At 35.9% G+C, this 16,323-nt stretch overlaps 1 protein-coding gene across 8 annotated transcripts in view; it reads left to right on the top strand.

Annotated features, from left to right (window-relative positions):
- Positions 1 to 2,794: 2,794 nt before the first annotated feature.
- Positions 2,795 to 16,323, top strand: part of TBC1D32 (TBC1 domain family member 32) — an 81,410-nt gene continuing 67,881 nt past the window's right edge. For 6 of the 8 annotated variants that reach the window (XR_004253103.1, XR_004253104.1, XM_032184931.1 and 3 more), the window contains exons 1-12: positions 3,881 to 3,936; positions 4,715 to 4,869; positions 7,572 to 7,733; positions 9,504 to 9,681; positions 10,321 to 10,392; positions 11,596 to 11,721; positions 12,682 to 12,760; positions 12,898 to 12,998; positions 13,085 to 13,146; positions 13,583 to 13,727; positions 14,486 to 14,545; positions 16,113 to 16,212. Coding sequence is in view for 6 of the 8 variants with exons in the window: in XM_032184931.1 (XP_032040822.1) it covers positions 4,715 to 4,869; positions 7,572 to 7,733; positions 9,504 to 9,681; positions 10,321 to 10,392; positions 11,596 to 11,721; positions 12,682 to 12,760; positions 12,898 to 12,998; positions 13,085 to 13,146; positions 13,583 to 13,727; positions 14,486 to 14,545; positions 16,113 to 16,212 (1,240 nt within the window). In the remaining 2 variants the exon portion in view is untranslated. Of the gene's footprint in view, positions 2,836 to 3,880; positions 3,937 to 4,714; positions 4,870 to 7,571; positions 7,734 to 9,503; positions 9,682 to 10,320; positions 10,393 to 11,595; positions 11,722 to 12,681; positions 12,761 to 12,897; positions 12,999 to 13,084; positions 13,147 to 13,582; positions 13,728 to 14,485; positions 14,546 to 16,112; positions 16,213 to 16,323 lie in introns of those variants that run through there. The other 2 variants (XM_032184932.1, XM_032184936.1) reach the window with 2 other exon arrangements.

Genomic DNA, 16,323 nt, shown 5'->3' with positions numbered 1-16,323 from the left:
AGATTATGATCTAATGAATTCTTAAAACATGCTCATTGTTCCTCTAGATTTGGGAAACTTCCATGAATAGTGATGTGACAGTGCAACAAATGCTACGTTGGTCATAAAAGGGTTGATGAAGAGTCATCATTTTTGTAGGGCTCAAGAATTGCTTAAAGGATGTCAAAGTATTTAGAACTGTGGGATAGGCTTCTTGTGTTATCTGCAGAGACAGATTTCACACTTACTTCTCCTTTCCTGACATCTATCTTAGTCCTAGTTTGCAAAACTCTAAAGTGGGGATATCCTGGCTCCACATGGTCTTGATTTAGCTCTGGAATGGAGTATAAAAAGTTGCTTTTTTATTTTTTATTTTTTCCCCTCAAGTGTTGTTTTCCCTCCCCTTTAGCTTTTCTTTGGTATATGCTCCTTTGAAAACCTTATCAGGCAAACAAAAGCATACAGTCGGATTTCAATACATATTGGTTATGATAAGTTATTCTACCTGATACTCAAAAAGCGATTCCTTTCGTTTTCTAAAGTAAAGCTCATTTTGTTGCTGAAATTCTTAATTAAACATTCTTGGAGATGCTGATGGCCGTGTATCACCTAACTACCTAAACCTAAAACTCTACTGACCTTTGTGTGCTATCCACAAAAGAGTTGTCTTGTGGACAGTTACAATGAAAGACAAGAGAAGAGAACAGGGCACAGCAGAGCAGAACAGAAGGAGAGGAAAGAATATAACTGGTATAATGTCACTAGCACTAAGACCAGCTGTTTCTACCACTACCATTAGCTGTAAAGAAGATTGCTTTGTTGTCTGTGGTTTCTCCTCACTGAACAGCTACACTGAAAACATTGCAGGAATATTTTATCCTTACAGAAATTTGGAATAAACTTGTTCTGAAAACAGTCATTCAAATTTTAAGGTATGAGGAGAGAATCTTATTAATCATCAGGTATAGGAGATAAACATATCTGTAGCACTTAAATGACTCATATCCCTGTAATATTTCACACTTCGAAACTTTGCTTACCTTATATGCCACATATTTGAAGAACTGGTTCATTTGTGTGTTCCTCTAAGTTCCTAAAATCATTGAAGTCAGCACTAAGAACCTGGAAATCCTAAGAAGGCTTGTTTGTATTGCTTGTCTTCCTGATCTAGGAGAGGTCTTCCTGTTTGTACTGCTGGGAGAGAAAATCTGGAGTATTTTTTGCCTTTGAGAAGGATGCCTTGGCTATAAGAGACAGTGGAATTTCACCAGTGTGAAATCAGTGAAGTCAATCAGCATGATCAATTTCAGTGACTGCAACCTCTCTCATGTGACTCACACCCATCCATGTAAACATAACGAACTTCAGAATAGAATGTAAACATAATGAACTTTTCTCAGTGTGGAGTATCACCCTCAATAGGTATCTGCTTGGATGCACACTAATGGTCATGCCAAACAGCACCTGAGATCTGCCAGCTCTGCTCAGGAAGACTCCAGGTTCCAGTAGCGGCTAACATGTAGCATAAGCAGCTGAATGAAACACATAAAGTGGAAGAGAATAGAAAGGAATAGAAAGGTTCCAGAAGGTAGGATGACAACCTCCCATGAAGCTGCTATGGATGCAGTTTGTTAAGGTGTTCTATAAGATAGCAAAGGCATACTAAAATGAAGCGTCTTTCATTAAGGACTAGGAATCCTGAATATTAATTTTATTGTTCCTTTATTCTATACCAGCCAAGAAACTGAGATGCTGTTACTTAAATGAGCACTTGTAAAGCAACATGTACAATGGGAGAAATCAGAAGTGATGTACCACAATAAAGTAAGTCTCAGTTGTTATCTAGACAAAAAAAAAAAAAAAAAAAAAAAAAAAAAAAAAAAAAAACAAACTCTCTCTTTTCCATGAAAGAGGAGTACAACATAGACCAAGAATAAGTTGCTGTTGATTGTAGCCAAAACACTGCATTTATGACATCTGGAGAGTGCATGGCTGAGCTAGCAAGACTGGTGGCTCAAGATCCTTGCAGGCAGCAGTCAGTAGAGAATTATTCTGCTGTTTGTTTTGTGAATAGCACTGCTAACAGGTGAAGAGACTCCATTGCAGCTGACCACAGCCTTTTTTCGGAGGAGCCAACAATAAAGCAGGTGTATGTTTTAATTCCTGAACCATCACTCTTCAATAGAAATACTGCATCTTTCATGTTTGAACCCAATTTGGCGGTAGTTCTACTGTAAGACAGCAGACCCAACACTTCTTGGGAGGGACTACAGATGCCCTTACAGAAATATCTCACCATGGAAGATTAGAAACACTGACATGATCGAAATCATTAGCAAAGAGTAAAGGATAAAAATGCAGTGTGTCACTTTACGTGCAGGCGCTGTCAAACACGATTTACTGTGAGTGCCCACTATAGCTCATTCTGGGCTTGTTATAGCTAAGCTAAGAGGAAATGATTTCAGGTCAAAATGATTTTGCTCTTTTTGGTTTTGCACTTATTCGCAGAAAAAAAAAAATAATAATATATTTTTGACCACTTTGTAGCATTCCCACCATTCCATGCTACCAGTTATAGGGCACCAGAAAATAGAAATGTCGGTGCAAATTGGGATAACGTTAGCAAACGTGATTTCGACAGAAACCCTGCAGGGAACAAAAGGGGCAGAGCTGCTGGGGAGGGCTGGCGGCTGGGTCCGGCGCGGGGCCCACGGCCGCGGCTTCCCGGGGCGGGCAGGGAGGAGCCGGCCGCGGCCCGTCCCTCGTCGCCCTGGCGGCCTCTCGCGATGTCGCTGCGGGCCCAGCGAGAGCCGGCAGCGGGCGCCGCCGGTTGCTAAGGGCCGCCGCCGCCGCAAGGTGATCGATCCCCGGCGGGTCGGGGGCGACGGGCGGGCCGGGGGGCGCGGGGGCCCGGGCACGGCTCTTCCCCGTAGGGGTGGCGGGTGAGGGAGGGCTCTCGGGCGGTGTGGTGAGCAATTCAGCTTGGTGCCGAAGGCTGCGAGCTGCTGGAATGACAGGCGGTGGGAACTGGGAGAGGTGGGAATGCCGGCCCGATTGCTGCTGTCTGGAATCGGTGGGTGGCTGCTAAAATGGTCGCGTCTGTGACCAACACCTTGCCCAGGCAAAGGCTGGTGTGAAATGCCTCCTGCGGTGGGTAAATAGGGCCGCTACAGGGAGCTTCTTCGGTCATCCTGTAGGATTTTGGGGCAGGCTTTCAGCTGTGGGGCGATTGCACTGAAATGAACTTTGAGCTTGAAGAGGCTGCACAAGCCAGGCTTGGCATAAGGATTCCCAGAGAGAAAAAGATCATTTAACAATTTCAGGGAAACTCAGTGAGTCACATGCCTGCTGAAATAAACCCAAACGCAAGCCATTACAAGTGAATTTTAAGATAAGCAAGCTAGTGATTAAGTCAAATGAGACTTTTCAGAGGGAGCTAGAGATGAAGCTGGTATCTCCATAATCTGTCTTTAAAAATGCCTTTTTTTTTTTTTTAATGGGGGATGGTACAGGGACTGAAGCGGGCAGCCCTTGAGAACTGAACTGTTAAGACACTGCCTTCTGTACTTGATAGATATTTCCAGTTTCTCACTGCTGCTGCTCCTAGTTTTTCCTAGTAGCTGTAGTTTTGAAATGGGAGGACTCTGTCGGGTCATTTTGTTGATACTATAGGAAAAAAAAATAAAAATCTAACATTTCCACCTGGCCCGTGTTGCTTGCACAAGCTGCCAACACCTTTCACCATGGGCACTGCAATAGCTCTGAATAGAGGGATCCAAAAAATCAGGACGGGGCACCAAAACTATCTGAGAAGAAAGTGCAAGACTCTTAGAGGTTTCTCATCAAGGTAGTTGTTACATCTCTGAAACCTTTTTTTTTTTTTTTTTTTTTTGGTAGTTATGCCATAGTTTTGTGCCTATTCGATGGACTGTTCTTCAAGCAACTGCACACAGAACTGTAGGATTTCTTAATACAATATTCTCAGTAAGAATATTGCCCCAAGATGACAGGAGGTCCATTAAAACTGATTTAATTGTATCAATTCCAGTTTGTCTGAAATAGACTCTATTGAATATTTCATATCATGTGTTTTGTTACCATGGTCGTGTGTTTTGATACCATAACCTCATGCTGTGTGTAACAGGAAAAAAGTGAGCATTTGAAGATTTCATGCTTTTCATGCTTTTGGACCTGTTAGAGTCAGTCCAGAGAAGGGCAACAAAGATGATCAGAGGGCTGGAACAACTCTCCTATGTAGAAAATCTGGGAGAGCTGGGGCTGTTCAGCCTGGAGAAGAGAAGGATCCGGGGAGACCTCATCATGGGCTTTTAATACTTAAAGGGGTCTTACAAAAAGGTTGGAGAAGGACTTTTTACTTAGGTAAAAAGTGATAGGACAAGGGGGAATGGTCTTAAAGTAAAAGAGGATAGATATAGATTAGACAATAGGATGAAATTCTGCACTGTAAGGGTATTGGGGCAATGGCACAGGTTGCCCAGAGAGGTTGTGGATGCTCAATCCCTGGTGGTGAGCAAGATGAGGTTAGATGAGGCCCTGAGCAACCTGATCTAGTGGGTGGCATCCCAGACTATGGCAGGAGGGTTATAACTAGATGATCTTTAAGGTCCCTTTCCAACACATGCTGTTCTATGATTCTATGATTTTCCTCATCTTAAGGTGAGGAAAGAAAAAAGAATCTGTGAAAGCATGTTATTTTTGTATTTGCTTCATACAGATGTCTCAATTTACAAGTGAAGATGAAGCTCTGTTGCAGTCTATGCTTCGACAGTTGCTGCAAAGTGTGAAGGAAAAAATCACTGGAGCCCCATCAGTGGAAAGTGCAGAAGAGATTCTCTTGCATTTGGAGGAAACTGATGAAAACTTTCACAAGTAAAACTATTTTGCTATTTTTAATATTTTGAAGGAGATGAAATTTGATGAGCTTTGTTATTCATGGGAAGTGTTTGCAATTGGTATTGATGTGTGAGTGTGTATGTATTTTTTATATACAGATTCTTGACACTAATGAAATCGCAAAAGATTTCAAAAGAGAATACAATGAATTTTGCCTTTTTCCTGATTTTTTTCCCCCTACTCTTGGCAACACACTATTTTTACTGTAATTGTTTTGTAAGTTTCTCTCTTAAAAGCAGCTCAACAATTCCTACTAAACATTGTCAACAGTAATGCACATGCACATGTAATCAGATCTTCAAAAAACATGTAGATGTAAAACTTAGTGACGTGGTTTAATGGTAGACTTGGCAGTGCTAGGTTAAAGGTTGGACAAGGTAATCTTAGAGGTCTTTTCCAACCTAAATGCTTCAATGATAATGTACTAAATGCAAACAGAATTTAGAAAAAATCCTGACTGAAGACTGTCAGGGAGTGTTTCTGACAGCTGCAAGACCGTATAATTGTGTTTGTCGGGTACCTTTTTAAAAATTTAAGTTATTCTGGCTTCCATTTTTGATTGTTCTGTCTATCATATATTGCTGAACCTTTGTATATCTTATCAGTAAGTTGTTCTTTAATTTGTTTTGAATAAAGCAGAAATGCATCACATTTTTTTATTAAATCAGATTTGACTGTGTGGCCTCTCTTACATGCTGCCCTAAATTTCTGGAGCCCATACTCCTCTTTTCCTTTCCATGGTACTCGTACATGTTTGTTTTTTACTATATGGAGGATTTTCAGGATGCATCTGTGACAAGTCAAGAGAATACCAAGCTTAAATGACCTTGAAGACATTTTCATGATCAGAGTTCTGTGACTTGATTTCTCGTGAGAAAGCTGGTTACCTGCCAAGTTTTGAGACCTATCTACTCTATCTTTTGTTCCCACTGTGATGTAGAAAAGAGAGACACAGGGACCTCAGAAAATAACAAAAAGAAAATTTGAATCTAATTTGAAATTTATATGCAGTAGTAAAACTCAGATTTTTTTTTTTTTACACTATATAATTAGAACTTTTTTTTCTTTAATCTAAGCCTTAGAGCGTTCTTAACACTTTTATTTTCCTGGAGCGTCTTTTGTAAGCCTAAACAGTCTGATCTGCTTTTGCATGTTAAGAAGTAGTTTTGAAATGTCTGAAACGCTCACAAAATGTTTTTAAACTGGAAGAGTGATGCAGAAGATAGCTGTAGGACATCAAGCAGACATAGACTTTGTGGCATGAATAATGATGTAATTGTGTATTTCAGAGTGAAGCAGTCACTGCAAAGATGTATACCACGGAAATGATGGAAATGTTACTGTCATTAAAAAAAAAAAAGGAAGAAAGTTTTATGAAAGCTTTCATTCAGTGGAGATTCATGCAATTTCATTATTGCAGGAGTAAAAAGCTAGCCTTGAAGCTAGCCTTGACAAATGAAAATGCAAATAAATATGTTTGTATCTTTCTTGAAATGCATTTCCATTACTTTCGTTGAGAACAAAAGTGATGTGGGAAAGGAAATAATCGGGGGAAAAATACAGGGCAGTTACACCTGATGGAACTTGAGGTAGAAAACTCGGTGAGAAAGTACGTATCACGATAGCACGATAGAAGACAAGATTTCCTGTGATTTTATTTTTTCTGTATCTTGAGTGTAAATTTTTGTTTTAATACCGAAAAGCAAAAGCTGATAATTTATAGCAGTAGCTTTTGTTTACTTCTACATTTTATAGCTTTAGACTCTATATTTTCATGGTCAACTGACTTTTAAAAAAATTTTCTTACTACTAATTTATTGTAATTAATGAAAGTAGTTGCAGATCTGCATTTGATAAAATGAAAATACAATGATGCACCTAGTGGTGAATATAGTTATTTTTTTCATGTGATTCTGTTTGCCTTGTCTTTTATGCAAATTAGAAGGTTAACAAAAAAAACCACAAAACTTCATATATTCTGAAAATGATTTTTTATCAATTTCTTTAGTGAAGATGTGTTCTGAAGTATGTCCAGTGAGTTTTTTTATTATTATTATTTAATGTTTTGTTTGTGTAAGTATCTAATAATAAGAATGTGAAGTGCCAGTTTCTTTCCATTTTACACGTCCATATCATAGACAGATAGTCTATGAGCTTGGGTGAGACTTTCGGCGTTATCATCATGAGACAGTTTTAAAGTCTTATACATGCCTTTATGTTGGATGAATTTATAAGCTGAGTTTTCTGTGTTTCTTTTCCTTTTTTATGCTCACTTTAAAATGAATAATACCAGATGAGGATAACATAAGACAGCAGTATATTCAGGATGCTGAAAGTAATGTTTCTTTTAGAATTTTAAATTTGAGATTTCTTGTTATTTTGTTTTTGTCTGTAAAACATTAATCTGTTCGAGTAGACTTTTACGTAAGTCTTAGAAGAAGCACAACGGGAAATTAGAAGCTATTTGATATTGTTCCTTCCTAGAACATGCTGAGAAGGACTGTATTGAAGAAAATCAAACTTTATTGTGTGTTTTCACAGCTGAAGTTTATTTCTCTGAAAGTCATAAACCCTTACTTTAAAGTCAGGAAAGGAGATGGCTAATATTAATGCAACATTGAAAATGTTTGAGGGTGAGCTCAAAGTAATTACATTTTAATTTTACACATTTGTTTCAGCTATGAATTTGTGAAATACCTTAGACAATATATAAACAATACTCTGGGCTCTGTGATTGAAGAAGAAACAGAAAAATGTACTGCTGCTCAAAATCAGGGTGAAGTATCTGGCTATGACACTTTCGTTCAACATGTTACAAAGAAGACTCGTGAATCCAAAGAGTAAGTACATGCATGCAATTCACATTTTTGTTACTTCTTGGTCTTTGTCTTACTTTTTTCTTTCCAGAATGTGTTTTGAAAAACATAACTTCTGAAACATAATGGTAACAAATGTGATTCTTTGCATTCAAAAATCAGTGCTAAACAATTAAGATATTCCCACTCTTTACATTTCAGTTTGTCATGTTTCAGCTCACTCTGGAATGAAGAGTGTGAACCATTGCATAAAATGATAAGTATCAAATCTATGAAGCTTCTGAGATATCTGAGAATAGAGTTAGGTAGGAATAAGGTTTGAAAGATGAGAGTCACTATTTCATGTTTGTTCATTATTTGCATACGAAATTCAGTTCTAATATGGAAGGTGGCCTAAGTAAAATATTGTATTCTTATCAAGTATTACAGTATGGTAATTTCCTTAGATATAAACGGAGATTCTGCATAGCAAGCATTAGAATACAGGTGTGTTTTGAAGATTGCTTCATTGAGATCTAGTGAGGTGTCTTTTGAGAGTAGTATGTTTAGATCACTGGCAAGTTTAGAAATTGATGTTTGAGCGTTCTTCCTTGGATTCAAAGATACCTCTGCAATGCTGTCTGTCTGTGGTACAATTGTTACATATATCAACTGTGTAGAATTATCTAAGATTTTTTGTATGTTTGACTCAAAATGTCATCCTGAGTCAGAAGTCAGCCAGGCAGAGATTAGTAGGTTAGTGTGGAAAACTACCTCAGCATTTTACATGGCATATTACATGGCATAGTACAGCATATTACAGTCTGTGGTCCAGATTCATTGGTTTTGAACACCATATTTAGTAAAGAAACTTTAAATAGACAAACCTCTGCGAGCACCAGTTATTTTCTTGTTCATCTCTTCCCTACAAACTTTCTTCCCTTCTTGTGGGCATTGGGAAGGGAACTTCCCTTTGGAATACAAGGGCTTGTAGCTAATATTAGCTATCATTGAGAAACATGATAAGGACTTCATTGAAGTTAAACTTGTACAATGTGAAAACAGTAAAATTAAAAGCAGAGAGAAAAAACAATAATTTTTGGCTTTTTATGTTTTAACCACTAAAATGATTTTATGCAGTACTTCAGTTCTACTTTATGATGTCCTTGGTGACCTTAAAATTAGTACTAATAGCCTTAAAGTAAGAAGTAACTTGAAATAAAATACCAGTTTTAAAATAGAATGTTTTTCTAAAGCACCAAAGGTTTTCATTTTGAATTGCTTCTGCATGGATGTTATTATTCTTTTGTTTTGTAATCTGGAAAAATCATGGTTTTGTTGTTTCTAAACAGTTCTGTGTGCATGGCCTGTACTCAAGAGTCAGGATTCACATGTTCTCTTCTGCTGGGTTCTGTTCAAGGCTTATAGCAAAAGAAAAAATGGGAAAACATAAACAGTAACAATGAACTGATCTGTTCTGTCAGGGACACATTCTCCCTTTGGGTGGGTTCACATCGTTCCTTCTTAAAAAACTCTCAGTACAGGATTACCATGTGATGATTTCATTGAATGGCTTTAGAAGGGCAAAAGAGTTTTATTACAATTTTAAAATTTAGTTTCCTGGAAGATCTAGATACCTGCATGTTTTATTGCTTGTTTTGGATTTGCATTTGTTTTTTGTTCATTTCTGTTCCTTCAATGAGTTTGGGTCTAAGTAACGTTATGCCATATTCAGTTATTCATGACTTAATTAGTGATTTTTTTTTAAATGTGATTTTTATGCTCTTTAATATTAAAATCCTCTTTACTTTGAAGATACAGAGAAATGATGCATGCCTTGAAGAACATCATGATGGTTGTGGTAGAGTCTTTAATTAATAAGTTTGAAGAAGATCAAATGCGTAATAAGGAGATGGATAGTAAAACAAAGAAAGAATGTCAGAGCGGCTATTATACAGACAACTGTTCTGACAGTGACTCTTCATTCAACCAAGTAAATGTATTTTCTCTCTACATTATAAAATAAGCATGATACTGCACAACTGTTAAGTTTCTGCTAGTGGAAATTGAGAAGCAGCCCTAGAAAATGATTCATCCTTCCTATCTTTGATAAATGAATGAATTGCCTTTCTTGCAAATTGAACTACTGAGTTTATACTAGCTGTCTAACCTTTAGACAGCATATACTAGATGAGGTGAATCCTCTGCATATACTCTAAAGTGCCTATGCAAGTACTGAAAATAATGGAAAGTAAACAAGAGAATATAATGGTAAAAGCTACGTCTCATCCAACTTTTTGTGATTTTTAGGAGCCAAATACGATGTAGTTTTTCCAGAGTACTGCACTGTATTGTATTACTTAATGAGTTATTATAAGGCATTTTCTGAAGATAAAGGAAACTTCTAAGTAAAACAAAGAAAAATGCGTAAGGAATAATTTTGTTGCTGAAAATTTAACTTTGGCCAAACCTCAGACAATATTCAGAATGTTTACTTTAATTTAAATTAGTATAAAGGATGAAGTCCAAATTATTAAAAGCAAATTAGATATCAAAAAGACTGATGATTTTAATCTTCTGCTGTTCAGTTTAATAAAATACACTAATGATCATTTTATAATGTGTATTACAGAGTTATACATTCATGAGTCAAGAACAATTGCAAATGCTTGTAGAAAGACTTGACCCTATTCAGCCTAAAGAAGTAAGTTTAAAAGAAGAAATTTTAATACAAATGAATGTTTATGGCATATTGGAGAACAGACTATATGCATGTAATTGTTCTTACATATGTAAGTAGAATCTTGTGTTGGTTCATATATCTTGGCTTCAGCATGGTAAGTGCACTGCAGTGCAATATTTCATTCTTTATAACCATTTAGCTCAAAAACTAGTTGCAGCAAGTATCTTATTTTTTTGGTTGGGAGTTTGTGTTATAGATGGGAATTTTAATTATGTGAGAAGTAAAATTATTCAACCTTGGTTTCCTGCACATGTATCCTCTGCCCTTCTTGATACCTTCCCCGTTGTCCTTTGAGTGTCCTTTTGAGTCCTCAGAAGAGAGGGGTGCCTGCTGTTTCATCAACAAGCTGCTGCCAGGTAGAATATATAATGTCCAAGTTAGGTTTGCCTTTCTGTCAGTGTCAGTACTAATTTGGGTCTCTGACCATCAGTAAGCTTTTAATATTTTTGAAGCTTGGAAAATCATTATTGTTTTGATCAATCTGTCTCGCTCTCTCTCATTAAATTTTGCATGTGATTGTCTAGCAATTGAAATAGTCATGGTAGATGGGAACTGGTATAAATGTGATCATATACGCCACATTTTCTTAGAAAACTAGGTAAAAAGTCTGATGCTATTAAATATGCTTAAAATTTCCTACAGTTGGTTTCAGCAATATGAAATAAAGGGCTAGCGATTAGTTGTCTACAAATAGAACAACAAAGAAAAAGTTATTTTAAATTACTTAATTATGAACGTGATGAAGGTTCTGCAGTAAAATACAGAGTGTTTTATTTCCAGTTTTCCTTATAGACTTTTTTATGAACTGCTAGGTGCAATTGTAGCATTCAGAGATAAGGTAATTTTCCTATAATTCTTGATAACAAAATCATTCATTACAAGCAGAAAGTAAACCAGAAATTAATATAATACATGCAGTATTGAAACCTAATATTTTAAAATGGTTTTGTTGCTTCTTAAAACGTATTTTTTTTCCTCTTCTCACTGATGTATTGTTTTGTCCAAATCACCATGATAACGTAGCAGAAGGTAAGTATTTTGGGACTCCTTATCTGATGTACAACTAAGTCATATTTCTTCCTTCCTACAACTTATATTGTAAATTACCTATCTGAGAGGTTGCTCTGAACAGATTTGTATTGTTTGTCTTTTTGACCACTTCAGGTTCGCCAAGAAGCATTGCAGACACTCTGCTTTGCCCCTCCCTCGAATGTACTCAACTCTGCGGGTTGGCCAAATCTGCGTAAGCATCTAACAATGTCTCTGTCAGATCCTGATGCAACATTCAGTGTAAGCTGATGTTCTTCTATGTTTAGTTATCAGTTATGTAGCTGTAGTAAACAGTACTCAGGAGGAGCAAGAAGTTGTGTATGTGTTATGATTGTTTTAGCAGGATCCAAAGACACTTATTGTGTGCGTGTGTATCATATAGTTTTTTTTTTGTTGTTGTTGTTGTTTTCTTTTCAAAAACTTTGTTTAATTCCAGCAGGTCTTGATTTAAAAGATTACAGCAGCGATTCATAGAATTTTAGAGACTGCTGTACTCCATTATATATTTTTAATGGGGAGTGAAGGGGTTTGAATGGTTTAAAAAAAACACAATAAAACACATGTTGCCAAAACTCATGTAAAACATATAATGTAAATATTTCCTATTTAAGTTAGGTGTATACTCCATGATGATAAGAAAATGATACATATTAATATTACACAGGCATTGATGAAAACAAAATGTGGTAGCTTCTTAAACTACTTTCAGATTATTTATTAGGTCAATCAAGCCTTTTTTCTTTTTTTTTTTCCTCCCAATTTTAAAGTGATTTTCAGAGAAATGAATGTTGTCTCAGCTGCTGCTATGTATTATTCTTTCAGTTTAGGTCTACCATTGTTTTTAAAATAATGCTAGTTACAAGTCATTGGCATGTTAATGACATAAAAACATTAAAGATAATGGAAAAGTATAGCAATATTACTTGATCTGCTTCTTTGTATCTCAGTGAGGCTTTACACAGGTGCTGTCAGTAGAAGTATTCAAGAAAAACGTCTTCCATACTGTGTGCTCCTGTGGTCCCAAACTATATATTTATAAAATGTGCTTCACATCTGTATAGATAACTGAGCAATATATTAAGAATAATGTCATTACATATTCGTTATTGTGCAGTACTAATATACAGTTCCATGGTTATATAATATATTTAATACATTGCTTTTTTTTTTTTTTTTTTTTTTTTTTTTTTTTCTCCGTAGGAGAAAATTCTTAGGTTTTATGCAAGAACATTTTCTTCATCCCCATTTAATATGACACGAGAAGTCTATACAAGTTTAGGTATGTGCATTAAATTATATTTAAGACTCCAAGAGTCATGTACTTCCTGAAAATCGATTACCTTTTACTGTGAGACTATTATATGGTCTGTTTTGCCACTCTTGTCATTGAGATGGGTTTTATTTCTTCTGTTTTAGCACAACACTTGGAATTTTACTTTCTTTCTGAAGAATATTCACTTCGTATTTCAGCAGGTCTGGATGTATCTAATGCAAACATAAATCATTTACTTAAAAAGGTATAAATGAACTTTCCATACCTCTTAAAATTTTTGTTGTTACTGAAACATCATGTAATCTTTTCTAATTATACTAATATTAACAGGTCCGTCTTTTAAATGAGTACCAAAAGGAAGCTCCTTCTTCCTGGATTCGTTATCCTGAAAAGTATGTCACCTTCACTGTCTCTTAGTTTAGTGTTTTTTTTTTCTATGTATTTTGCTAAAATTACATGACTATATTTTCACAGGCTCCACACATCACTGGTCAGTGCTAAGGAAAAGTGGAATAGGGAAGTTATATAGGAGTGGTCATGGATCCTATTAGGCTGCAAATTTAGCTTTCAAAGCATTTTGCAATGTCATAAGTGTAACATTTAGTGCTTATGAAATATGTAATCATATAAGAGAATATACATGTATGTTGCTGTTCATTTTATTTATGGTAACACAAATAATTAATATCCTTACAAGACCAAATTAAAGATAATGTGGTTAATATTTAAGATATGCATGAACAACAAGGATTTACAATAAATTTTGGGTATGAATATTACTGATGGAAAGTGATTTTTGTTTTATTTTTTTCTTATTTGTATCATAAGGTATATGGAAGAAATAGTGGAGAGTACCTTGTCATTGTTGTCAGTAAAACACGATCCTAATCATCCTGACTCTCAAGACTTTTTGAGTCCAGTCTACTTTTTGGCTCTGCTAGATATCAAAGCTGTGTGGTTTAAAAAGTGGACGGTAAGCAAAAAGAAAGCAAAGGGGAAAAAAAGCAAACAAACTTGTTGATGTCAGATGTATTTTGAAAAGCTTGATTTATAACTACTGTTATCAGAGACATATTGTGACCTTGATAACAACCTATTATAAGAGCTATAATAAAGGAAGTGTATTGTTTTAGGCATTTAAGTCCTTTGCCCCTTAACACTGCTCCGTCCCTTTCTGTTTGGTTACTAATCTACATAAATCTTTGGGGAACTTGCTGCTTTTCAGGCCATTTTTTCTGTCCATTTGCTGTAATTGATTGATATCTGCCAAAAGACTCAAATATTTCTTTGGAAGACGTGCTGAGCATGAGAGTACAGTTACGTTATCTTACAGAAATTGTCTGCTGTAGTGGATGTTAGAGAATTTTGCAGACTACCATGTATAAATTTATAACTTAAAATTTACATGACAATGTAAATTGTCATGTCAATGTAAATGCTAGGCATGTAATCTAGCATTTCAACATTATTACTGATTTTTCTGTTTTACTGTATGTTCTGCACATTTCAGAATTTTTCTAATGACCTTTTTTTTTAAATCTTAATCTACTGCAAAAAAAGGCCCAGTTGGGTATAATACTGGTTTACATGAGCTGGAGTTTAATACGTTGAATATGTACTGTGCACAGGATTCCTAATGGAACAAAATTGGAGATAATTTTGACTTTTTGATTCAAAAGTAAAATTTATATTTTTGGAGTTGACTCTAGTTTCTATTCTTTGTGATTTTAGCACGCGTATTACAGTAGAACAGTGGTACTTAGGCTTTTGGAAAAGAAATATAAATCTTTGGTAAGTATTTCCCGAGGAAATTTTACTTGGAACTTGTTTTTGCTTTGTCCTTTTTGTCAGAGCTGTTCTATGTTCTTTATCTAGATTAGCCTTTTTTTTTTTCTTTCCTAATTTTATCTCTGATTAAATTATGAAGAAAGGTATGTGTTCTGTTTTGGGTAAGTAGAAATTTGATTGTTTTATGGCAAATATTTAATTAGGATTCTTTTCTGTTAATTTCTTATGTTGCATCCACATGCAACATAAGAATTATTTAGAATTAAATTTAGAATTATTTCTATCAGTGTATAAAAATAGAAGATGAAAAAATGCAAAAACTCAATGCTGAATTTGGATTTTTGATGAAAAGAGACTCAGAAAAACATTGTTTTCTTTAAGTTTTGTTATGAAACATGGGTTCAGAGTGTCAGCAAAGTAAAATGAAACTCCGTGGAACAAAAAGTTTATGATAGGAAGTTCATTAGCAGAGTAGAATAATATAATGAGTAAGCATGGAGTAAAAGTGTGTTTTTTTTAGCACATCTGTATGCTTTACCTTTTCAGTGTGTAAAAAAATTAGCAGCTCCAAAATGAAAAAAGTTTAAATTTATTGCATATGCTGTATTGTGATTTGTTTCTAAATACATTCTCCTGGAAAAGAGTCCAGCGGAGGACCACAAAGATGATACGGGGCCTGGAGCATCTTCCCTATGAAGAAAGGCTGAGAGACCTGGGTCTGTGCAGCCTGGAGAAAAGAAGACTGAGAGGGGATCTCATCAATGTGTATAAATACCTGAGCTGTGGGAGACAGAGGGATTTGGCCAACCTCTTTTCAGTGGTTTGTGGGGACAGGACAAGGGGTAATGGCCACAAGATAGAGCACAGGAAGTTCCGCACCAACATGCGAAAGAACTTCTTCATGGTGAGGGTGATGGAGCACTGGAGCAGGCTGCCCAGGGAGGTTGTGGAGTCTCCTTCTCTGGAGATATTCAAGGCCAGTCTGGACGCCTACCTGGGCAGCCTACTCTAAGGAACCTGCTTTGGCAGGAGGGTTGGACCTGATGATCTTCTGAGGTCCTTTCCAACCCCTATAATTCTGTGATTCTGTGATGCACAATGATACAATTTCAACTTGTATATACAGTTATATACCTGTATATACTGACCTTTGCAAATGTCAGTAATAACACTGGCAGCACCCAGTAACCAAACTTACAATTTAGTACTTGTAGTGTAAACAGAGGTTTTTTCCACGTGAATAATGAAAATCTTCTGTATTAACCATATAATAATCACAGATTGTTATTAACTTCTCAGAGTACTTGCATGTTCTCTGTACTCTTTTTTTGTAGATTGATTGTCTTAATGTTTATATAGCTGAAGTTTGTGTTACTGTGTTTTAGTAGCCATGTAAAATTTTGTATCCTCTTTGATGGTTACCCCAACCAAGGCGCTGAAACATGAGGTAGTTGCAGTGATGTGAGAGTTTACATTCTTGTGTTAATGGACAATACTAGAATACAAAAGTAAACACATTTCTTGTAAAATGCCAGACATTTTATTATTATTGTTATTATTTTTTCCACAGATTAACGCAGCTGTCCAGCAATGTCTTGATTATTTTGAATTTTGCAAGGCAGCAGTTAATACAACTTCTAGAGTCAATGACTTTTCCCAGCAGTATTCTAGTGAGTATCTTTGCATGTATTACATTGTTTGCACATGTATTCACATTCTCTCTGTCTTTAAGCATGCTGCCTCAAGATAAAGACATCCTATATGATTTTCTTCTTTCAAAA

This window comes from Aythya fuligula, chromosome 3 (genome assembly GCF_009819795.1).
Source record: "Aythya fuligula isolate bAytFul2 chromosome 3, bAytFul2.pri, whole genome shotgun sequence".
NCBI classification, from domain to species: Eukaryota; Metazoa; Chordata; class Aves; order Anseriformes; family Anatidae; genus Aythya; species Aythya fuligula.
This window is presented reverse-complemented; position numbering and strand designations above follow the sequence as displayed.